Source organism: Ixodes scapularis, unplaced genomic scaffold (assembly GCF_016920785.2).
Source record: "Ixodes scapularis isolate PalLabHiFi unplaced genomic scaffold, ASM1692078v2 PGA_scaffold3__209_contigs__length_174095766, whole genome shotgun sequence".
In the NCBI taxonomy this organism is placed as follows: Eukaryota; Metazoa; Arthropoda; class Arachnida; order Ixodida; family Ixodidae; genus Ixodes; species Ixodes scapularis.
In genome coordinates, this window is record NW_024609868.1 from 22,663,685 (window position 1) to 22,688,671 (window position 24,987).

The 24,987-nt window shown below is 45.0% G+C and overlaps 1 protein-coding gene across 8 annotated transcripts in view; it reads right to left on the reverse strand.

Annotated features, from left to right (window-relative positions):
• LOC115310110 (protein transport protein Sec24C) overlaps positions 1-20,168 on the reverse strand; it is a 32,536-nt gene extending 12,368 nt beyond the window's left edge. For 2 of the 8 annotated variants that reach the window (XM_029968390.4, XM_029968386.3), the window contains exons 1-11: positions 20,029-20,168; positions 15,122-15,285; positions 12,022-12,305; positions 11,152-11,958; positions 10,984-11,092; positions 10,577-10,704; positions 10,370-10,508; positions 9,196-9,311; positions 5,437-5,561; positions 4,788-4,866; positions 4,604-4,716 (exon numbers count right to left, since the gene is read on the reverse strand). In XM_029968390.4, coding sequence (XP_029824250.2) covers positions 4,604-4,716; positions 4,788-4,866; positions 5,437-5,561; positions 9,196-9,311; positions 10,370-10,508; positions 10,577-10,704; positions 10,984-11,092; positions 11,152-11,958; positions 12,022-12,305; positions 15,122-15,284 — 2,063 coding nt within the window. In that variant the 5' untranslated portion in view covers position 15,285; positions 20,029-20,168. Of the gene's footprint in view, positions 1-4,603; positions 4,717-4,787; positions 4,867-5,436; positions 5,562-9,195; positions 9,312-10,369; positions 10,509-10,576; positions 10,705-10,983; positions 11,093-11,151; positions 11,959-12,021; positions 12,306-15,121; positions 15,289-20,028 lie in introns of all 8 variants that reach the window. The other 6 variants (XM_040504135.2, XM_040504132.2, XM_040504133.2 and 3 more) reach the window with 4 other exon arrangements.
• Between the last annotated feature and the right edge of the window lie 4,819 nt (positions 20,169-24,987).

A 24,987-nucleotide genomic window follows, 5' to 3' on the forward strand; every position in this document is an offset into this window, starting at 1 on the left:
CAGTTTTCCATTATGTCGATCAATTGTCAACTTGCCTAGCAATCCACCATTTTGCGGAACGCAATGGCCAAAACATACTCTTGCTAAAACACACCCACCCAACCAACACTTAAAGGGGTACTCCGCCGATTTCTTCATGGTCTCCGATTTGCTTGAAATTTTGCTAAACTCGCCAAACAACATCGCCAAAATAGTATCCCAAATATTAGGTCAAAATAATTTTTTTTCACGAAGTTATTGAATTTACAATTTTGGTCCTCACCGTGTTTTTCAAATTGAAAGTCTCTACTGGCAACAATGAAAAAGTGACGTCATTGGAAGTGCAGGGGTTCACTCTTTGGACTGTAGAATTTGTTCCCAACTGATTCGAAGCAGTTTCATGGTGTCAAATGAATGCCTTGGAAGCTCGCTCCAGTTCCCGCGCTCCAGCACGGAACAAATGATTGGCATATTCTATTTTTTAGACTGCTCGCCCGACTGGCAAGCTGAACTTCCACTGACGTCACGGCCCTGAAAAGGGCGGGTATATTTGAATGTCTGTTTTTGCATCATTTTCATTTGCCGATTTCGCAATAACTATTATGAATTTCACGATACTAAATAGCATACCAGAAAGGGTAAAGGCCTGGGAGTCAGAAAATATAGTTAGTTGAGGTAGCTCAAAAACCGGCGGAGTACCCCTTTAAGGGTGGACACTGGCTAGAGGTTAAACTTCTGAACTACTCATGTGATTGGAATGAAATTTGCAGGGGAGATTTAACTTCAGATGTAGGTGTAATGAGCAAACTTTCAGCTCTCTAGGACAACTTTACATACCTGCATAAAAAGATGTGTCACTCTTCGTTAAGAAATCTATGATATGCAAATGAAGCTATTAAGCATCATTTTAACTGCTTGAATATAAAGTGGGGGAGGATGTGGGACTTCCGGCTATCTAGTTTTTATAAATCAAATGTAAATATTTCAGGAAGAATGATTACCTCAAAATATGAGATGCATATCTGTCCGATGTCAATTTTTTTTAATATTTTTTTCTCAATGAGGATTTTAATTTAAAACGAAATAAAGTAGATAGCCCGATTCCCCAGGAAATTTCAGATCAGAAATATCTTGATTGTGGTATCAAAATAATTTTACCTTCGAACAAAAGATTCCTTCGTATGAAATTCGGAGCAAAAAGCGAACTGAGAAAAATGCATTAAAACATTGAACTCCTTAACTTTGTTCCTGCCTCACAATGTGCTGAAAATATTTTATATCAACGTAACTATTTGACGCATGGTTATAAAATTTAGTGTAAGGGTGTATATTAGTTTTAAAACCAAAACCTTCAAAATTGAATTAATTGTTTCAAAAAATTTTGGAACTCAGGCTTATGTCCCCCCTTAACTCGAGTTAAAAGGCGACTACAAAAGCAACAATAAGTGTGCTATGCTAAGCGATCCCACTGGACAAGAATTTTCCAGATTATTGTTTACAAAATTAAATTTCAATATCTGCCTTTGAACTTTTCTGCAGCTGTATGCCAATCATACATATTATGGTAGGAAACCTGGGGCTTAGCATTAGCAACAAATACTACTCTACTACAACCATTTATCACTGAAGGAACTTTCTTGCGGGAGTGTGAGTCTTTTTAGTTGTTTCTTCTTGTATGTTTTTCATTGTGCTTGCAAAAGGGCCTTTAAGTAATCAATAAATGAAATGAAATAAAATTGCCAGATGTACCCGATGACAAGTGTAACATGTGCATGTTACAAAAAATCCAACTTTCAGAAACTTCAAAGTTCCTAATTTAGGGGATAGCAACATGTGGGTGACTGGTAACTACATACCATTACCAAATGTAATAATGTATTAGGTTTATGCACCACTATCAATCTCGATGTGTGTATCTAAAACATGAAGGGCAATAATATCTCAGACAAAAATAAAGGAGCAAGAGCTTAATACGACTTTGATCCTGAAAAATGTTCCAGGATGTCTCAAGTTATGTGCTCAAATGAGGGCGATCCCCTTCAAAGGTGCAATGCACACATATTTTATGACACACAAAAGTTATGTGAGAATTTGTCTAACAGAGAAATGCTTTACACAACACAAAAAGGCAAAGGATTGAAGGACCTGAAGCTAGGTGTAATAGAAGACAAATCTCAAGGAAATGTGACTCTTCGGGACATTTCTTTGTTTGGATATCGGTACAACCGAGTTACCGAGCCTTCCACAAAGGCTAAACATGTTTTTGAGACATGTTCCACCTTATTTTGAAACGAATGATACCTTTCAGTTCCAGTCTACCATAAAATACCAGGCAAGCGCCCACTCAAAGTTTGGAGATAATCGCAAAGAAATGGGGGACGAATGCTTGTCCGGTCAACAATTTTACATATAAATGTACTGTGCGTATTTTCTCAGATCTCCCAAATTGAGTAATGGGTGCTTTATGTGAAATGGGCGGATGCGCGGTATTCTACAATATATCTTCATGAAGGTTCCTCAGTATTGGTTCTGTAATAGAAAGCGATGCGTATAATGGTCATTTCGTCAGACAAATGCACGTACCCGTGCGAGCTAAGACCTAATTACATAAAGTTACATAAAAAGGTTGCCTGACTTAAGTCACTGTCAAATGCAGTTAAGGTGTGAGAGCACCCGATTTGTTTTTTTTTTTCCCTGAGCGGCGCTTCCTATTAAAATTTAGCACCACAGTTGACATATTTCCCCACTAAACTTAGCGAGGAAACTGTAACTGCATGAGACACTTGTGTCCCGTGGTACCATGGCATAACGTGACGGCACATGACATCACATCATGTTGCGTGACACCGCGATTTCTCCAGAGACTGATGTCATGTGAGATAGTGACATCATGCAGTCGGACCAACACTAGCAAAAGAGACTTGCAGATGGTTCCTACTTAAAGCTATCGCTTTAAAACTCCAATTAGAGTGCAGCTCTTAGGCGCTCGTTCCCGTGTTTCACGGCGTCACTGTCGGCGTAACCTTGCGTGTTGCATTATGGGACGTCACAGACCTACACACCGGTTCCATTCCACGCTAGCGAAGAAACTGAATTGGTGTGTAGGTCTGTGATGTCCCATAATGCAACACTGTGCAATCAGTTTCCCCGCTAAATTTAGAGGGAAAATTGTGGGAGGAATGGAGGTTATGAAGGAGGGGGAGGAGGAAGATGAGGAGGGGACAGGGAGGACCCAGAAGAGGAGCAGGGGAGGATATGGAGGAAGAGAAGGAGGGGAAAGGGAAAAGGTCACAGATGAGGAGCAGGGGAGGATATGGAGGAAGAGGAGGGGAGGGTATGGAGTACATCCTCTTTCATACCCTTTCCTCTGCCTCCTCAAGAGCTGCACTCTTAATTTTGCATTACAGTTACAGTTGAACCTCGATGTAACGAAGTCGGTAAAATTCGCAATTTACTTCGTTACATTGAAATTTCGCTAAATCGAAATTTGGCTTTAGCATGCAAAAAAAAAAAAAATTCCGAAACATTTTACGGGTATGAAACTCATCGAAAATGACATTTATTTAGGGGCAAAGTAGTCCGCGAGTTTTGCTTGCGCCTTGTCCGACAGTAGCAGCGGCGTCGGCGGCGTCATACGGCGTTCGAGCGCCCAGAGCGCTTGCACGGCATCTTGCTGCCCATGCGACGCCGTGTACCTCCTCAGTACGTCCATTGCGTAAGCACTTCTCGAGTGCTTGTGATCTCGGCAGTTCCTTCAAAATGGCGTCCAAAACGTTTGCTTTCTCATCCAAAGAAAGAACTTTACGTTTCCTTATGGCAGCAAGCACGTAAGTGAACCGCCCGGTTAAAAAATAAAGCTGTTTAGTTTAGGCAGTTTAGGCGGTGCCAATGTTTCCAACCTACACAGCACTCTTGACCGCACAGTTTACTTGCCCCCTTGCGCCCACAGTGTGCTTGCGCCTTTGCTTTACATCACGCTCGCAAGACGATAATCGGTCTTTTCGGTCTTCTCCTAGATGGCACTGCCCGTGCGGTCGCGCGGTCGCGCCATCACGTCGCTCCCCCGCTCCCCCACTGAAGTTGGCTCCCGCGCTACCCGCGGTACAGTGGACTATGATGATCAGTGAATGTCAGTGGTGATGCTGTTATGCCGTGTTAACTTTTTGCTCGGCATTTTCTGGCCAGCCTCGCGGAATCCGCTTTGCCGCATGCCTCGCCGGCGCTACCGGCGCCGCATCCTCGGGCAGCCTAGGAACGTTGGAAGGTCTGTCCCCGTGAAGTAACCTATCAAGCGCTCGAGTTTGCGCATAATTTTTTTTTTTTTTGACCACAATTTTTTTGCGCAGTTGTTTTTTAGAGTTGATTTATTTATTGCTTTCTATGGCAATGGCGCTTCGTTATATTGAAATATAGCAGCAAAATAGACTTCGTTATATAGGGACTAAAAATACATGGGTTCTATGGGCAAGAAATTATGAAAAATAAAATACTTCGTCAAATCGAGGATTTCGTTACATTGAAGTTCGTTATATCGAGGTTCGACTGTATTTGTAAATAACTTTCATTTTTGTAATTCTGTTCACAACAGGGTCAGGAGTGCAAAGTGGCATGTTCCGCTGCTCACCTGTCCACGGTGCTGGCAGCCTCCTCCACTGAGACGAGGCAGCCGTCCAGCAGGGGCACGAACATGTCGTGCACGTCTGGAACCACCAGCATCTGGGGCTGGGCAAGGCTGGACTGCGTGCCACAAGGTTTGTAAAAAGAGTCCGTCAAGCGAGCTTCGGCCCTTGTGGACATTTCGCACCCACCTTGATGTTGTAGAAGTGGACCACGCTGCTGTACGTGATGAAGCCCACGCGAACCCTGGAACGGTCCTGGCCTTCCTCTCTGTAAATGTAAAGAGCCAAAACTAAGCAACCAATGGCAGCCAAGGTCCGGGCACTGGTCACTGCAATCGCGCATCCTGACGTAAGAGCAAACAGAGGGGTGAGCTTGTGATGACCTAGCATGTTTGAACTCGAGAAAAACGAAAAGGCATTTAAAAGGGGTCCATTTTTCCCCGAGTTTCAAGTCCTGAAATTTCAAAATTCCCTGCTTTTTTAAATGCAAAAGTGCTTCTAGGGCCAGCAAATTGCGACATTGTCTGTGTGCATTCGTCGCAGCTCGACATCAAAGTTTAGTGAAAAGATATGAATTGGCATATAATTATCACACCAATTTAGCAAAAATTGGTGTGAAAACAGCGGTGCACTGAGTTGGACCGAGATCGCCGATCTCGACAGACATCTGAGAGGCACGAAGGATTCAAAATCTTGTTGCATCGCATCTTCTCTGACAACAACCAAAAAAAGGCATACATTTTTTTTTTTTTTTCAGCATTTTTAGCTGTCAGTTGTTGATAAAAGACATCTTAAAGGGGCATGTCTAGAATACTCTGGAATAAAAGCGCAAACTCACTTGGGGAGCTCATCCAGAATGCTGCGGATGTGCGTGCAGAAGAGTCGTACGAGGCCGTTGCGCACGCTGTTGTACGACACGTCCAGAAGAAATAGAAAGGCTGGAGGGTTCGGGAACACAGAGTTCTGCGCACAGAGGTGGAGTCAGTGGATCATCTCTAGGAAGGTTGTCGTCGTGACAATGGGCAGATGTAACATGAAGCCACAGTCATCACTTTGGTCACTCTCAGTGGAAATTTATTCTGTTGGAAGCACCCACTGTTACATGGGGGTGGTAAGTTATCAGCTAAGTGTTTTATTACCATACCTTTTTCTTTTCTTTTTATATATTCAGCTTGCTTGTAATGCATAACGCCCATTCAAACATTTTTTTTGCCTGGGACAATTAACAGATGAAATCTTTTACTAAATTTAGTCCAAACCCTTCCGTCATTTAACAGCTTTGCTAACTAGGTAGATCAGTTTTTCCATGAGTAGTTACTTTTATATGAGGTATTCTATGTTAGGTACCATGTCTTACTTTGAAGTATGGCTTCAATTATGTGAGCTGATGTATCCTTCGAATAAATAAAATAAGATATTGACCATAAGATCAATCAATCAATCAATCAATCAATGTTTATTTTTCTCTTGTGCTAACCAACAGCTCGAAAGCCTACTGGGTTAAGCACACACAATTGAAATACACACAAAATACAGAGTAAACAAAATAAAGAGTTGTGAAAAAAAAAGAAAAAAAAAACATGCAAGCACACAAACGTGTATATATGTTAATTAAAAACACATGCATCAAAATGATCATTCTCCAAAAGACAGGTTTGTACTAAAAATATCGACGTCACTAAATTGCGTGTTTAAAACATGTTGGATACGCGAAACCGGTGATGCGTTTCGAATGAGGTCTGGGTAAAAGACTCTAGGATTTCTAGAGTTCGTTCTAAGTGGTATACGAAAGTGAACACAGGTGAGGAGAGTAGGGCTGTCTATTGCATTATGAATTAGCCTATGTAAAAACTGAACATCCCGAATGGACCTTCTTTTACCTAAGGTGCCCAATGTTAATTTTGCTAAAATCGAATTATATTCATAAAAACACTTTCTTCCAAAATATCGGTCGTAAATGATGCGCACAAATCGCTTTTGTACATGTTCTATACTTTCACTTGCTGTTATAGATATGCAGTTCCAGACTACAGATGCAAATTCTAGTTTCGAGCGTACATGGGTACTATATAATTTCAAGAGACAGTGATGAGTGATAAATGGTCTAGTTAAGCGAGACATTATTCCTAGCGTGCGCAATGACTGGCTGATAATGGAGTTTACATGAGAAAGGAAAAAAAGATGGTCGTCCACAAGAACACCTAGGTCTCGCATCTGCGTGGTCCGACAGATCGTTTCATTTTCCAGAACATATGCATAGGATAAATTGTGACGCTTTCTTGACAGCGACATGACTTTTGTTTTGCGCGGATTTAAGAAAAGATTGTTAGAACTGCACCATTCTACCACTGAACGAAGATCGTCCTGCAGCAAAGTACAGTCAGTGATTGAGGTGACCTCCCGAAACAACTTCACGTCATCTGCGAACATAAGTAATTGATATCGATCACTCTTGAAGAACTTTCAGTGATTAAGTCGTCTCTCATTAATTCAAACTCCAGGAAGCCACAGACTTTAGTTTACAATATCAGAAGTTTGAATTGTCCAGTGCCAACATTGGGGTAACATGTTAACAACAGATTTAGCATAAAATTAAACTTGAAGGGACGCCCAGCTATTCTAATCGGGGGAATTTATAAATCTGTTCACTACATGCAAATATTCTTTCTTTAATCTGGAATTTAACCACCTCAAAAAATAAAAAGACAAGCACGAATAATGAAACCAGATTCTCAGGAGAGTACTGCCTGCATAATCGTGGTGAATTAGTCCCATTGAGTGCGCTTCTCACCAAGCACCCACGTATTGCGAAAAAGCAATGCCTGTGAGCTTCGCAGGCATTGCTTTCCTACAGTACAGACGTGCTCAGTGAGAAGCGCACTCAACGGGGCTAACCCACCGCAATTAACAAATAGTATGAATTAAGTGAAAATGCTGCTTGAATTACCGTATTTACTCAAAAATAAGATATAGGTCGACTTTCCTTCTTTTTTCATTCCTTTTTTTTTTATGGAACAGAGGAAAGTTTGTGAAAAAGAATGAACCAAATCTTTACTTGCAGCACTCTCAGCTAAATCACAGCGCGATGCCAAAGACTTAATCATCGTCAGAACTTTCAAACATGTCACTGTCGTCGGAAGCTTCGTCCACATCCTCACTAATTCGCAACAATATCTCACTGACACCATTGCAAAATGGCAACAACAAGAAACGAAAGAAGGTGGAGACGGGCGAAGCGACGAAAGACCAAATATAAAGACGCGAGCGCCCCTGCCAGCCGCGGCGAGAGCCGCCGTGAGCAACAAGAAACGAAACAATGGTGACGGTGCAGGCTAGCTGGTGTAATTTGAGCATAGTTGTGAATCCGAGACCGGGGATAGGGACAAGGGGCGAAAACACATAACGACAAGACAAAGTCTCGTCCGCCTGTGTCGTCTCGGGTTCACAGCTATGCTCAAAGAAGCGAAACCTCCGTAATTTCTTTCGCTGCGCGTCCGCGAGGGGGAAAGGCATGGAGGGGAGGGGGCAAGGTGCATGGCGCCAGCGTGGTGCGTCGCCTTCCCCCTTGCATCGCGAGGGGCATGCGTGAGCGGCTCTAGCCAAAGAAGTTGTGGACAGGTGCAAAACCCAATGCCCGAGTGACGCACGCAAGCGGCGGCCAGCCGGCTGCTGCTGTTTCGGTTGTATTCTTCTGAAACAAGAAGCAACGCGGTGCTACGGCCTACGCCGGCTCGGTAACTCGTTAGCTTCATGCGCTTGGCAGAATCGCGAAATTAGATCACAAATGTAGGTCGACCCTTAAATTTTGACAACATTTCAGAAAAAAAAAAAAAACAGTTGACTTATATTTGAATGATTATGGTAAGCAGCTTATAAATGCCTTGAAAATATAGCAGGACAAACAAAATTTTAAAATTCGTCTGAATCAAGCACAAGTATGAAATATCCGAGTTTGAATTATCTCGAGCAAACTATAAATCTATTTCTTTCCCTTTCTTTGAAACAAAGTTACGACTGTTTCCGCAAAAACTTACAGAAAAAGTTTTTGCAGTTTTTTTGTCAGGGCAGGTGCATTAAAGCGGCACAGAATTCTAAATAATGTTTAAAACTGGCTGAAATAGAGCGGGACTTTGCCACAAAAAAAAAGTGAAGGAAACGAGCAACGAAAGTAAACATTCTTAACCAGATGACGAACCCTCGCAATGGCAAATTCAGAAAGGAGACATCATGACCTGAAACACTAAAAATCAAACTGTCCAGCAACTCTTTACAGTTTCCTGGATTTGTGCCAATTCACACAGCATCACCTGACTATGTTGCAAAGACTTCCATAATGATCACGATTTCGCGGGACATCCGGGATTCGTATGAAGCATAGTTACGAATTCACCGAGGAACGACTTTGGCATGGACTTAGAAAACATGGGTGTCCTGGTACCTTGTAGTCATGTCTCAATGTGATACAGCGTCAATAAACCTTTACGAGTGAAAGTCTTCCTCCACATAATTCTACCTTCGTCTGTCCATTGCAGATACTTCAGACAGTGGGGCCGTGTTTCCCAAACCTTAGGACTTGGGTTGTGGAGAGCGGGCTCACCTTGCAGTACTCCCTGGTGGCCACCACCTCGTACGAACCGAGGCAGAGCTCCGGGCGCTGGAACTTGTCCGACCGCTGTCCCAAGTGGTCCAGATGGGCGAAGTAGTGAGCAGGCACTGCGCAGGTGGCGGGAACGTGGCATTAGTTGCACTCTGAACCTGTTTCTAGTTTGTTTGCCGATTGTTTTTAACGTAAAACATTCTTTGGCTGGGTGCTCAGCATTTCGTGGAGCCTGGACAAAGGTGAGACCTGAATAACGTGGCCAAGAGGCTCAACACTGACGAGTTTTGAGTGAGGGGGAAGAGGCCATCGCAATAGAAGAGCATTTGTGACAGGCGGGAATGAAACGCAAACCGTTTAGAGTATTAAGCGTGTGTCTTTCCAGCATGTCACGACACATTGCCAAGAATTGAGGTGTCATTTGGCAGGAGAGCTCTGTAGGGCATCCGCTCTGCATCTGGCAACTTGACACTTTGTAACAAGTTTTTAAAGCCCGGGTTAGCGCCGGTGTCTCCATTCCAGAAATTGCTATAGAGTGTACATGCCACGCGTTAAGCCAGACGCCTAACTAACTGATAAGAGTGCCGAGAGCGTAGATGCCATATGTTTCACGTGCAATGCAATTGCCCAGCAATTTGCTACGCATTTTTTTTTTGTGCAAACTCATTCGTTGAACAGCTTTCTATCACCTGTGGCGAAACTTTTAGCAACACAGCAGCACTGTGTGGATACTGTAGTGTCGTCGGATTAGTGTCGGACAACAGCTAGCGCCACCTGGCACTAAGAGAAACAGACCTGTAAGGCCATGCCCGGAACAGCGGCAGTCAAGATGTAACTGGGCCAGGGGATCACTCCCTGGCCCGGTCCCAAAGTGCATATATACATAAGTGCGAGGGTGGGCAAGTTCACGCGTTGCTTCTTTTGCTAGTTAACGCAGAACCATGTGCCACTAAACTGCAAGCAAGGGCCATTTTTAACAGTGACCCAACAAACAGAACATTGAGGCGACTATTCTGTGATACACATAAAATATAAGCCTAAACGAACAAAGTCCAGAATAAAAACAAAAATGGTCAGGCCCCTGGCTGCTGTTAGTTCTTTCTTGTGGCCATTGCCCATCGAAAGGCTAGGCCCCTGCTTATGGCCAGAGGTCCAGCACAGGGGTGTCCCTCACCTTCAGTGGTGCCCTTGCAGAAGACACATTGGAAGCGCCTACCCCCATCAATGAACTGCATCAGTGGGCACATGTAGGCCTTACACCGGTTGCACCGGACAGGGCCTTCCTCCCCAAAGTCGCTCAGGGGGAGTTCACTCTGAAACCGAGACAGGACTTCAGCCCACGACTCGGGCACAGTCACGGGACACCTTCCGGACAGCTTACCTCGCCGGGTGCCAGTCGGGCAAAGGGGCTGATGCAGAGAGCGAAGGGTACAGCCGTCTGACGCAAGACGTCAGGATTGCAGGGGACACTGTACACTGTAGAGCGCACAAACCGAGGGCTGCAGATCCCTATAGGGAGAAAGCACTTTGAGCTGACTCTGCAAAGTTCATCCAATATATGTGCAGAATCGAGGCACCCTAGAACAATGACCCCGATCCAAAATCCTCAGGCATCATGAGGTAGGGCAGATACGAATATCTCCTTGGTGGCGACGAGGTGTTTACGAATAGGAACACCGCAGCCCTGCCGATGCTGCTTCACACCTGGCCTGCCTCATGACGTGGCAGAGGTTAGATCCGAGTCTATGTGAGACATACACTGCATCTCCCTATTCGAGTCAAACTCACCTTCGTCGTGCACCACGAAATCGGTGGTTACCAGAGGGGGCACGAGGCCCCGCTTGCTGGTGTAGAATGGACCCCCACGTGCCTTGCGATCATCTTCTATCACTTGGATCTGCAACAGTGGTCGCAGGTTACTCTTTAGCAGGGCCAAACAAATCGAGACCTGGTTACCGGACTGGGCATCTGGTCGGGGTCAAGCTTGCGCTGTGCCTGCTGCGGTTGAGGGGGCTGTGCCCCGTGGCCCATTTGAGGACCCCCGTAGCCTTGGGGTGCACCTCCATAGCCCATGCCAGGACCCAGGCTGCCGGGACCATTGGCCTGAGGGTAGGGAGCCCCAGGAGGGGGTCCCTGGGAGTGGCCATGGGGGGGACCATGTGGGGGCCCATGTGGCATGCCTTGTGGGGGTCCATGAGAAAGGCCTTGAGGTGGACCATGAGGTGGTCCATGAGGTATTCCTTGTGGTGGTCCGTGCAGAGGGCCCTGGGGAAAACCCTGGTGAGGACCCTGGAGATGTCCTTGTGGAAGGCCTTGAGGGTGCCCCTGGGAAAAACCTTGCGGTGGACTCTGAAGAGACCCTTGAGGAGGCCCCTGGGGAGGCCCGTGGGGAGGTCCCTGGGGAGGTCCTTGGGGATGTCCTTGGGGATGTCCTTGGGAAGGTCCCTGGGGAGGTCCCTGGGGAAGCCCCTGAGGAGGTCCTTGTGGACTGCCTTGAAAAGACCCTTGAGGAGGTCCTTGGGAAGGTCCCAGAGGTGGTCCTTGTGAGGAAGCCGGTGGTGGGCCCCCGTAGTATGGCTGTTGCTGTTGCTGTGGCGGTGCTCCTCCAAAAGAAGGGGGTCCTGGAGGATACCGCTGGAACTGGGGGGCGGCTTGCTGCGGGCCAGGGGGTTGATTTGTTCCTGATACCCTGGAGGGTCCCAACGGCCCTTGGGGAATGTGGGGTCTCTGTGACAGGCTCAGGCCTCCCATTTGACCTGCAAGCTGCAATGGAAAGAATAGTTTAGATGTCTTATTCTCACAGTGTCTTCACCTAAGTATGAATACCTGGTCATGCATAGGACCTCCTTGGGCCTGGCTAGTAGGTGGGGCCATCCCAGGGGCTGCTGCATGTCCATGCAAGGGCGGTTGTCCTGGCACGAGCATTGGCCCTTGCATAGGCCCTAGGGGTGTATGCAATCCCCCCTGCACTGGTGCGAGTGTGGGGCCTTGTGCATGCCCAGGCCCCTGTGGTCCACCCTGGACGGGATGCCTGGCCAACATTTGGGGTGGCTGCCCGTTTGGCAAGCCTCCCTTGTTCTGCTGGGGAAAGGGCCCCTGAGTGAAGCCAGCTGCATACAGAAACACTGAATCATTCTCTGCTCACAGCCATGCTGCAATGAACAAAGCTTTCAGAGGTTGCAACAGATAAAATTCCAACATATAAATTGAAAAATCAACTTGCACACACACTTAAAAAAATGGTATATGTTGATGATGCACACTAAATGACAAATGAGCAGGCAGGGCAATGGTTCATTGGCTGAGATAATTAAATACAAATAAACAGCCTTTTAATAGCAGTGCAGGCTGCATGTTACTCTTGGAATCACCCACAATCCTTACATTCAAACCTTGTGTGGACCTGGAGTCAAGGTGTAATCTGCAGGTAAAGAAGCTGCCACCAAATCAAGGTCTACTAAAAATGTGAGGAGGGACTTTGATTTCAATGCAACAATTAGGTTCCCAGAATGTTCAGACAGTGTCCCAGCTTGTGATATTTAAGGTCTATTCACACGATGCATCTTGTTGGCGAATCTTGTGTTGCGAAACTAGGTTTCGGGAAACATATTTCCCATCTGAACGTAACGAAAAAAGTGGCCCGTCTCCGAAAAAAAAGTGGCGCGTGTTCCTCACTTCTGGAGCAATTTTTCACTGAAACCTCACCGAGGCCTGTCAATCACCCGAAAGAGAAACGCGGATGCTGCCAATGGCCGCTCGATTTCGCTACGACGTCTGACCTTCAAGGAAGAGCGAGCTTTTGGAGGAGTCTGATTTTTGGCCGATTCTGTATCCAAACCAAAGCCGAAAGAAAAAGAAAAAAGAAAAAAACATGGCGAGCGGGACGACAGGTGGAGAAGCAGTGCGTACGGGCAATGAGCCTTGGTCCTACTCGGTTGCAGGTGTGTGAACAGCGCTTTAGCAGTACAGGTTGGTGGTGGGGCGCAGATTCATCAACAGTTGCGACGAGTGCAAGCACCGCATATAAACATGACGGCTGGGGATAACTTTCTTTATTAGCGGTGCAAAAACGTCCGAAATGCTTCGAGATCATCCGCCTGTTCTTCGACGTTCGTGGTCTTTCCCGGGTCTGGCAGGACTAGTACACCCAGTGAGCCGAATCTGATGAGGTTCATTGAATAGTATTAATAAAACAGACTGTCTCTTCACACTGTGCATACTTCATATCATTTTGATGCGAAACGCTTGATATTCCCGGTGCAGATAACAAGGTTCGGCAAAATTCTTGCGAGTTAATATGTCACAGGTTTCGCGCGTCAAACTCCACGTCTGAACAGGCCGATTTCGTGAAATCTAGGTTTCACTAAACTGCAGCGCGTTGAAAAGATGCATCGTGTGAATAAGCCTTTAGTGTCTGCTGAATAGCCTTTTACAGCGACAACTGTTTTGGCCTCTTCCCACCACTGGAAATGGCATTCATTGTTGATATTGTAGTAGCTGTAGTTAGTGGTGTAGGGCGTCCGTTGTCGAAATTGTCAAATCCTAGAAAAAGATTGGCCGCCGCCCGCAGGAGTAGAATCTGGGTCCGCTGTGTGCAAAGCGGAAGCATTACCACCAAGCTATGACACAGTGCTAATAACCCACTCTAAATTTAGTGTTTTTTGGAACACCCAATGCCCCCTAGACGCGCTCTCTAGAATGAAAAATTAGCCTATAACAAAATGCCGTGGCAGCTATGTCAATGCCAAGAGCTCGTGCCGATAGACGCCCTTTCACACGCTCCGGAACAAAAACGAAAAACGTCCAGAACAAAACAAAAGCATTCAGAATAAATCAGATGTCTATTTTGTTCCAAACGCTTTTGTTCAGGCACCCAGCTGTTCCACGGTACGCGAACGCATTGCCGATGCCCAATGACTTTGCCGTGATGTGTCGCAGTTATCGCTGTAACTGTAGTGGATTAACGCAGGACTGCTCAATTTTTTTAGTCACCTTGGGAATAGGGCAACCTCAGAAAGTTGCTATTAATATGCATGCCTGCCAAGTTAGGCAAAACCAAATTCTGGAGAATTTCTAAGCCGAAGGGGGGGGGGGGGGGGGAGGTGGTGTTGCGGTTTTTAAAATAAATATTGATAACAAATTTACACGAAGACAACTTCATTACATTTATATTGCACTGCTCAAGCTAGTGAGATACAGCTGGGCCTTGTTATCATAGCAGCCGTTTGTTGCAATGGCAAAGACTCCTTGTTTAAGTGCGGGGCGGGGGAATTGCGTTTTCCAGAAGATTTATTTATTTGTCAATCGTACAACCACCAAAAATTGGTCAAACATCGGGAGTCTCTCGGGTAATACGGGAGATTGGGCAGGTATGAATACGGGAGTGTTCCGACACGTCAATGTGGCTGCCACAGCGACTCACCCTTTTGTTTACTCGTGCAGTATGGTGGTATTTAATCATTTAGAGTGGTAAATTGTTCTTAGCAATTTGATATAGCATATGTATGTGTGAACCTTCCATGCGGCATTGATAGCAGAAAACGTAAAAGTTCTTTTTTACGCTGACTTAGATCCAATGCTGTAGAGGGATAACTAACACGGTAGTGCACTGGCCCCAAATTACACCTCTAGGTAGAGACACAAGATGTCATATTCCAAAATGTCAAGATAGATAGGCTTCATCACAGCCACGAAGAAGCCAGGGCCCTCAACAAAACATTATTGCTATTCTGCCCAATTTGATCAAAGGAGCAATATGACCGCCACCTTTTCGTTACAAAAGATTGCACGAAGCAATCGCACCAAAGAGAAAAAAAAAATGGTTATGAGCTTTTGTAGCATGCACACACATTCTAAGAGCCCGGTGCTGATCTACTACCAGGGAAAGGTTCAAGAACTCTAAAAAACCAGAGGGTGCAGAACACACCAACGTTGCCGGCACCTGCACTGAAGCCATCGTGCCCGTTGTACGTCTTGGGGGCGGCCGGGTTCTGGTCGGGATGCGCCCCCGAAAAGAGGGGGGGCAAGTGGGGCTGCACGTGGGGCTCGCCAAAGGGCTGCCCCCCCGCTGGTCGCAGCTGCGGGTTCATGCTGCTGGGAGGAAAATAAAAGCGACTCTTCACCAAGTGTTCTTGTTTGCTGCTCTCTACGAGTTCTCATGTGATTCGACCCATAGGAGTAGCTCAGAGCTCAGATTCTATCGCGTTCCCCGCAATGAAAGCGACATTGACGGCAATATTTTTCGTTCATTTGTGCTGGAATATGCTTCTACAAAGTGCCTGTATGTTTGACGGTCCAGAAATTAGTACGGGGTGACATTCACCAGTGTGGAAAGGTTCAAGAACTCTAAAAACCAGAGGATGTAGGAGGCACCAAAACTGCCGGCACCTGCACTGAAGTCATCTACCTGAGAAGTATTTTTCGGTCTTTTGGGACAGATTGCCCTTCGCTCGATGGCGGACTTAGTGCGCCTACTGGAAATAAGACGAGTGTGGCTGTTTTCACCAGCGCGCAAAGGAAACGAGTGTTTTGCGTCTACACAAAATGTGTTTGAGAAAGGCTTCTCCTAGGAGCCACTCCACGGCACCACTGTTTTGTTGCATGCTTCCAGTAGGATTCTCTGTTTTGAGGTTCTATGCTTTGCAGAAAACAAGGAGTTAATTTCAGGTTTCAATTTTCAAATCAAAGGGGACATTTGGGTTTTTTTCTCCCGCCGATCTCAGATTTGCGAATCTTGGTGTTGTGCTAGCTGCTTGAAGCATGCAGAAAGCTCTTACTAATTGGCTATGGACGCTGTTCACTGAACTCAATATTGCTCTTTTATAGAATATGATTTCAGTTTGCAGTTTTGACAAGGCTTGAGAAATTAGCATCTTGTTGCATTTGGGAGAAATCTGGTTATACCAGATTTTTATGCACTAGTTTGGGGTGCAAGCTTCTGTTAAAATTATAAATTAAAGGAGCTGTGCAACAGTTTCAGTGCTTTGCTTAAATAAATTGGGAGCTAGTGTCTCGACCTTTCTGAAGTAAAGAACAAAAAACCGGTCTTGTCTGCATGTCCTAGTTTTTATTTTAAAAATAGACAAAGATTGAGGTTTTCGGCACCTCTCAACTCCTTCCGAACACGTGCGCTGTGACGTCAATGGGGGTGGCGGGGGGGTTCCGGTAAAGTTCCCTCACTAAAGCCATCAGTGAGCAGCGAGAAATCATCGCCTCGCGGCCGCGTGACCACGTGCTGGCGGGCACCGCGCGAACAATATGGTGAAAGGAGGAAAGCCTCATCCGGGTCCGGCCATACCCGTCCGGCTCTGTTCCCCACCCCTCCAACTTCTGGCGGCTGTTCGTGGTAGCAGATAGAGCTGACGGTTTCGTGGACCTAGGATAAATGGCGCCACTAAAACTCCGCATAATAAAAGTTTTGTCAATGATACCAGGTTTTTGATGCACTTATATTTATGCTGGAACGACAAGATTTATAGAAAAGTTACCTCTTATCGACCAGGTATTCGCACAATTTTCTATCTTTCTACAAGACCCCCCTTGACGTCATGCCACGTGTTTCTCATGGCCGCCGCTCGCGGCTGCAGGTCGGGGAATATTCTAATATTTGCCTCGCGACTATGCGGCGGAATCGCAACATTTCGAAGGAAGGAGGTGTGTTTTCTCTGCTTAGTTACAAGATGAACAATGTCAAAAGTAGAAGATGCCAATTCTTTCAGCTTTAAAATCGTTGCACAGCTACTCAGAAAAGTGAGTGTTGGAACCACTTGCTTGATTTAAATGACATTTACAGGGCTTGTTTCTGTTTCTGTTGAGAACATTTTTGCCAAATTTTGTTAACCTGGGTGAAGTACAAAAGAAATTGCAAATGTTCAAAGATGAAAGTGGACATGTCTGCGTAGAAAAACTATCGTTTTGAAATTGCTTATGAATTTGTCATTATCATGTGTCATATTGCTTTAAGACAGTTTAGGGCAGGTAGCTATGCAGCTATATTTCTATATTATACTATTTTTCATGACAAAAAAAGCCACATAAACACAAATACTGTTTTTTAGATTTTTATTTTTTGTCCAAAATTTTAGTTCTCGAGCTAGAAAAACGACAAAAATAAATAAAACAAGCTCATAGTTATCTCCCCCTTAAAATTTCACCCCAGAAAAACTGATAAAAATGGATCCATGTAACGTAACAACAAAATGATAGTTTTCCTCAAGTGAAATTTGTGCCCAAAAGTGGAATCGAGAAAAATGCATTCAATGTGCTCCAACCTCTTCTTTACCTTTTCTTCAGCATTGGTGGACCGAAAATAATTGAACAGAAATTAACTACACAGTGTAAACTAATGAAACTTTCTGGGAATACTCTTTAGATGTTGGTGGATGTAAATATGACATTTTTTTCAAAATCAACTTTTTTGCAGAAATTGTTTTTTCTGGGTAGTGTCTCCTTGAAGAACATTATATACGCATTTCATCTAGTTATGCAGAAAATTTGCATGCCACTTATGATGTTTTGCTTGCTGGTCATGCGTCATTTGTCTCTCCAGCACCCTGAACAAATCTGCACTGAAGGTGTTTATAAATAAATGAATAAGGCCACACTTCTCAAGGTCTTTGTCGGACAAAGTCTAACATAATCTGCCACTATGGATGCCCCAAAGATTTGTCCAACCTTCCAATTTTTGGCGAAATTCGACGAACTATGACTTCTTAAACAGCGTTACCTAATTTCTACAAAATATTTTAAATATATAAAAAAACTTATTTATAAAAAATCTATCTTATATTTTAGAGACTAATTTCTAATGTTTATAGAATATTAAGCAAATATATAAGCTTGTACTAATGTAGTTACTTTGTTAAAATGCTGCACCTCTCCTCTGCAAAAGCAGCGCTAGCTTGTTTTTAATTTATGCGCATCTGCATAATCTTCAACCATTTTTGTGTCGAGCATCGAGTTGAAAATTAAAATAAGTCTGACCTGGTTAAACTCGAACCTTGCCAGGTTTGCAATATCTATACTGTGACTCGGTCAACAAGCTTACCAACAAAAAGCAGCCAGTGGGAGATGATTGCAGAAGGATGTCACTGACACCCCCCAAAAATTGTTTTTTTTTTTTAATTTTTGCAAGGCAATTCATTGTGGTCTCAGAAGACTACCCACTCAATATTTTGCTATAGCGTCACATATATTTTTAATAAAGTCAGAAATATCAATTGCTCGAAACCGGAATTGAACTCGGGAGGAAGAAGAAATATTGAGGAGGAGAAAGTTACCAAAAGTCGCTTAGCTGTGCAGTTTTTTTTGTTTTTTTTCAGTTAGCATATTTCTAACGTTTTAGAAGCCACAAAAAATGGGTGTCTTATTTTTCAATCTATTTTAGTATTGAGTGTATGCCTTTGATGACCCACGACTCTGATTATCTTTGGTGGTTGTGTCTAAACCATAAAAAATGGCTCGTGACCACAGAAAAGAGTGAGCGTGACTGAAAACGGCCAGTTCTCATTCGGCGGTTTTTGGGCGGAAAGAAAACTAATCTCGAGCCATAAATCGTGTTCTGGGTAATTGGGCTCTCATATGTCATGTACAAATAAAAACCTTGGTGAGTATAATATATGCTGTCAGTGTCCCTTTAAAAGAGCTGGCAGCAGTTAAGAGGACTGTCATAAAATCAATAACACTAGTAGCAAAAAAAAAAAAAAAAAAACACCTCACACATACAAAAAAAAAAAAAAAAAGATGTTATCAGAGATTGGATCTGTCACGCCTAAAATATAAAATACAGATTAACATTTTCTTTGTGTCATAATAGGCGGTATGTTGAAATATGGGAATAGAGGGTAAAATACAATGCATCCAAATGTAATTAGGCATCAAATAGAATACCATGGGTGGAGTATGGATGGATAACAGACACCTCGAAACTCTATAATGACGCGGAACTAAAAAGTCGGTGATTGAACCCGGTGTGAATGTGCTGCACCTGCCAACCGCACCTCCACTGTGGGGAAAAAAATAAAAACAAGAAAACAGCGGCTTTGAATTTTAGTGTGTCAAGAGCTGCATTCGAGATAACCCCAGGTTTTAAGAAACATCTGACAAACTCTCAATTCTGCTGCTTTCTTTTCGCATGCGAGAACCGACGTAAGGATAGCCTACGTATCATTAACACGTAGTTCAGCGTTTTACCGACAAGCGGCTTGTCTCGCCTCACGGACAGACCCAATGTCAACATCATGACAATTGCTCAAGTTGTGTCGTTCGCAAAGACGTTTTTCTACGGTGCTCTCCCGAAACTCGGAAAAAGATGACACCTCGCTCTCAATTCCACAAAATGTCGAGAGCTCTCGCAACATCGAATCGCGTGATTGGAAAGCTAAAAGTACAGCTCGACAAGTTTCAAGGACCCAAGGCCACACTCAGCTTCACTGAGACGTCTATGAAGTGCCTGGTACTTATCTCCAGGACGCCGACCATTAAAATCAGGCCGAGTGAAAAAACAGGGAAACTAAAGCGGAGATTGAGGAAAGCTCGAAGGAAGCGGCGCGACATATGCACACGTAATCAGTCGATTTCGGGGCAACTGCCATCCCACCCCGCTGCATACGCGCACTGATTCCTCTAATGGTGTTCGGCAAGGCAACCGATACAGACTACATCAGACATCGAGCAACGCCGCCGAGTTCCTCCTTCGACATTAATCAATGTTCAAGTGAGTCAAGTTCAAGTCGTCATGAACCACAGCCTAGCCCGAACTCGTCGCTCGAACGCGTTTTGTGCGACGTTTGACGCGCCGTACGATCTGCGGGGTGGTGCGAATTGAGGACTGACCTGTGGTGGGGTGGAAATTTGTTGATTCAACGCTGTTTAGAATTGGTCCCGGTTATTTTTTCGTCATCGGCGAGCAGAATCCCAGCGACATGCCACGCAACCACGAAAAGCAACGCAGTTTACGCATGCGCAAAATCGGCGCTATCGCAGCGCCACCTGCGATTTTGATATCTGTGTAATATTTGCGTATAATTGCTGAAACTTATTTGAAATAGTTTATTTCAGAAATCTAGTTTAATAATTATACTTAATAAAAAATTAATTAATACGTATGCTGATGAAGATACGAATACACTGTTATTGTGTTCATATTGCCTTCAGCCTGCTTTCTCAGTTTCGGTTTCGGTTTTGTTGACTCTGCCAACTCTGCGGCTAGCTGTTCGGCAGAGAAGTTCGAAGTAGGGGTGTCGCGAACCGGCCGCGGTTCGAGTTCGACCAGGTTCGACTTTTTCGAACTTTTAGTGGAAAGTTCGTCGAACCTTGTATTTAGGGGTGTCGCGAACCGGTCGCGGTTCGAGTTCGACCAGGTTCGACTTTTTCGACCTTTTAGTGGAAAGTTCGTCGACCTTGTATTGAGGTTCGACTCGTGTGCGCATGCGCGACAGGCTGGCCAGTTGGCTTCGGATTGGATGGTAATGGCTAAGAGATGAATTAAGTGCAGCGTTGATCGGCTATTTCAGTCAATACAGTACTAAAATTTAAGTTATTAACTTCTTCAGAGAATAGAATTAGTTTCTTTTAATTGCAGTTGTTTACACAATAAAATAACCCTTTGCATAAAAAAATAAATTCTCCAAACCTAGACATGCTTGTATCAAGGTCTGGACACACTGTCCACAAAGTCGAACCGGTCGAATCTGGTGAAAAGTTCGAAGGTTCGTCGAACCGGTTCGACCCAGTCGAACCCCGAAAGTTCGACCAAAAAATCTGGTTCGACAAAAGTTCGCGACACCCCTACTTGTATTGAGGTTCGACTCGTGTGCGCATGCGCGACAGGCTGGCCAGTTGGCTTCGGATTGGATGGTAATGGCTAAGAGATGAATTAAGTGCAGCGCTGATCGGCTATTTCAGTCAATACAGTACTTAAATTTAAGTTATTAACTTCTTCAGTGAATGGAATTAGTTCCTTTTAATTGCAGCTGTTCACAAAATAAAATAACCCTTTGCATACAAAAAGAAATTCGCCAAACCTAGACATGCTTGTATCAAGGTCTGGCCACACTGTCCACAAAGTCGAACCGATCGAATCTGGTGAAAAGGTCGAAGGTTCGTCGAACCGGTTCGACCCAGTCGAACCCCTAAAGTTCAACCAAAAAATCTGGTTCGACAAAAGTTCGCGACACCCCTAGTTCGAAGTGTTCGAAACCACGATGGTGGATAATTGTTTTTCTAACCTTTCGCCATTGGGGTAGAGATGCCGGATTATGCGACATGTGTGCGAAAACTGCAACAAAAGGAAGCTGCGTGTGCTACATTGCTGTCAAAGCTCTAAGTTGTATTGGTTCTCAACGACGTTAGCCCCTTGAAGGCTTCCCCCGTGGGGTTCCTCTTTATTTTCTTCGCACAACTTTCGTCTCCTACGTGTTTATTTTGAAGAGGAACTACATAAGATAACTAAGCACGGGTAATTCAGATCTTTTGTTTCCTGCTGAAAGGGCAATGCCCCCCTCCCCCTCCCCCCCCCCCCCCCCCCCCCAGACCAGAAAACAATAAACAAAAGGCGACGGCGCCTCGCTTATTTATTGCTATTTGAAAGACGTACTTGCGTCGTCCCTTGCTATGCGTGTTTACTTTACTTTGTTTCCAAAGTGTGTGTTTTTTTTCAACTCATTTTTATTTTTTTATTTTATTTTCGTTTTATTTTTTGTTACGTTTTTTCTTATTTTTCACTTCTCTTACCACTGTTTTTACTTAAAATCTGTGCCAACCTTATAAGTTCAACCATCTGTGGAAATACAACTCAGCGTAACAAACAAAGACACTAAGCATGGCGTTTCTCACGTTCAATTCCCCAGCAAAAACTGCACTTCGTTCTGTTGTTGTTGTTTTCCTTGCAAATTTATTTTAGAAGCACACGTACACAATGCGGTCACCCCATACACCTAAAGGTAACGCAAGCGACTCGCAGCCTCCGCCAGTATCACCAGCGATATAGTTCCCACTGAGCGCTTTGGGGCACGTACTCCAAGCTCACTGCAGTTTAAGAGTGCAGCATTGAGACTCTTGCGCGAGTGCTTGCGTACAAAATCGAGCAGGAGGACTGGCGAGCCCAGGCAGCTCCTCCACAGCGGGACACTGGACGTCGGACACGTCAGCAATGCGGAGCGCAAGTTCGTCTGCTTCTTGCACAAGGGTTGCAATGATGTCAGAACGCCAAGCTCTTATTGGCTGATTGAAAAAAAAAAATAGTGGGTAGACCTTAAGACATTTAGCATTGAGATCTACCCAATTTCCTTTCGACCAGAGCCAATCAGAGCTCAACGTCGTTGTGACGTCACCGCAACCCCTGCTCAAGAAGCAGATGACTTGCTCTACGCATATAACATCCCGTCCCGGGGTACGTCGAGAACAATTAGCGTGCAACGTCTAAGCACGCTTGACAAAATTGAGCGTCTTGCTCAAAGACCCTTACATCGTGGTCAGGAATCGCTTCATCGACTTCTCCGAGAACAGCCAGTGTTGCGTAAAGTACATCTAAAAAGTATTTGAAGTAAAGTAAAATGTAAATGAGAGGTTATGTACTTCAAGTAAAGTAGTAAGGTATAGAACTCTGAACGCAATGTGCTCGAAGTAAAGTATTATAAATACAATGTAGTTTCAAACTGCAAGAACATTTACTTTCATTCCCTACAGCGTTTTCTTCTTAAAATGGTGTGCATTGCTCCAAGGGTAATCGTTATTTTTTATATTTATTTATTTATGGGTTATAGCTTGGGATAAAACGAACTTCGGCGTGCTGTACGTTGAGACTGCCTTGCAGCCCAACTCGGAAAAATGACACTGGGTCAGCGCTCAACGAATAAGCAAAGGTGACAATGATCATATTTATTCGCACTCGGGAAGGGGCGCTGGTGACAACAGAAAACCGAATGTTCATTTCAGATGCATGTAACACCAAACAGGTAACCTGAGAGACTACAGCCGCGGATTATGCCTTGGTCGGCGAAAGTTGAGACGCTGGCCGCGTGACTTCATGAGAAGACAGGTGGATCGTTGTTCTCTTTAGTCCATGATGTGAGCAATCGGCGTCGTGCAACACGGCTTGTTTGCATCAGTGTGGCAGACGGCACGTGGTTCTGAGACGGACGTTCCGAGTGAGCTCCGCTGCAGGCCCGTAGCCAGGATTTTGATTCGGGGGAGGCCCGCCCATGACAAAACGCTGTATGAGGGGAAGGGGGGAGTGGAGGTCCCAACAAAATGGAAGATTTCAGGGAAGACCCGGATGCCCCCCCCCCCCCCCCCTGGCTACGTGCCTGCTCCGCTGCCACTGTAAACGACATAAAGGGACCATGAAACGATCTTTCAACTTTTTCCTACTTCGTTTTCCTCCTCAACTCACAAGAGGGCAAGGAGGAACTCCGACCCTCGTTTGTGTACCCGGGACACCGCCATTCTCCCCCTAGAAAATTAGCCTGTCGCTCAAAATTCGGACAAAAGTTGCTTTTCCCATCCCGTTCACCCCTAAGCTGACAGTGGTGTGGAAGCTACGTGCTCGTTGGGCACGCCACACTTCTATCTTTTGCCACGTGATCACGCTCCCTTGCACATTCTTGCATTCCCACGTTCGGAGAATGGGGCAGGTGATAAAAGGGAGGCGGCTTCTTGGTCCGGCAAGCGCGTAAGTCCCACTGCACCGTCAGCGTGTGGCGTGCGTTTGGGCAGAGTGACGTGCTTTGGGTACCGGGGATGTATCACAGTGAGAAGTCACAGAGCTTTGGAAGGGAAGGAGGTACGAAATAGGCTGCCTTCAGCGCACATGAAGGCTCCCTAGTACGAAATAGACCGCTATGTTTTCAAATTTTCGTACTGATTATCAGATTTTTTACATTCTACCTTCTTTCTTCTGGGCCACTAAACGGTATGCTTTTAGTAAAATCTTAATCTAAATTAATTTATCCCAGCTCAAAATTAGTTTCATGGCCTCTTTAATTTTTATGCGTCCAATAATTCGCGAATTTCCCAAGGTTCCAGTTTCTGAATTATTTCGCGGGCACGAATCTTTAATGATCCGTGGTGTAGTCGTTGCCATGAGGTCAAATTTTTCGCGAATATTTTCAAATCGCGAGATTGGCGAAACTTAGGTCTTTACGAAAATCAAGTATACTCCGTTCTGCGCAACTTCGCAGAGGGAAAAAGCTACGGCTCGTACGACCGACGCGAGATGTCAGATCCAGCCACGTGTCCTCCCGGCGCTGTACAGCTGCATGGCCGCGCATCGTGTATGAGAAGAAAACTCGGCTATCTAGAAGCAAAAGTAATTTAGGCAGTCTTGAGAAATAAAAGAAAACGTCCAGTAATGTAATTACCTTAAAGTTAATGAAAGCGTCAATATAAATACCCAAAGGGAAAGACAAGAAAACATTTAAAAAAAATTTCGAGGACACCTTAGCACTTCTTATGAGTTGTGAATGCGAAATTATTAAGCGGCCGCAGCGCCGGCAGAGAGTGCGGCGGTGCGCCGCGCAGACCGCCCTAGCTCGCTGATCACTTCTGCGCCACTGGGTGAGGTCACCCAGCGGCGGGAGTGCGATGCTCGATGCGGCGCCGTGCTCCGTCGATATCACGCTCTCCCACTGCGCAGGCGCGGTACCCCCGCCGGCTCCACGGCTTCCGTGAGGAAGCATCTGCGTTGCTGTGCTTTTGGCGAATGGGACTTGTGTTGCCGTTTCGCTCAGCCGATGGGAACTTAGGACTCCGTTTTTCGCTCCATGGGTCAGTTAATGCTTTCGCATCAATACA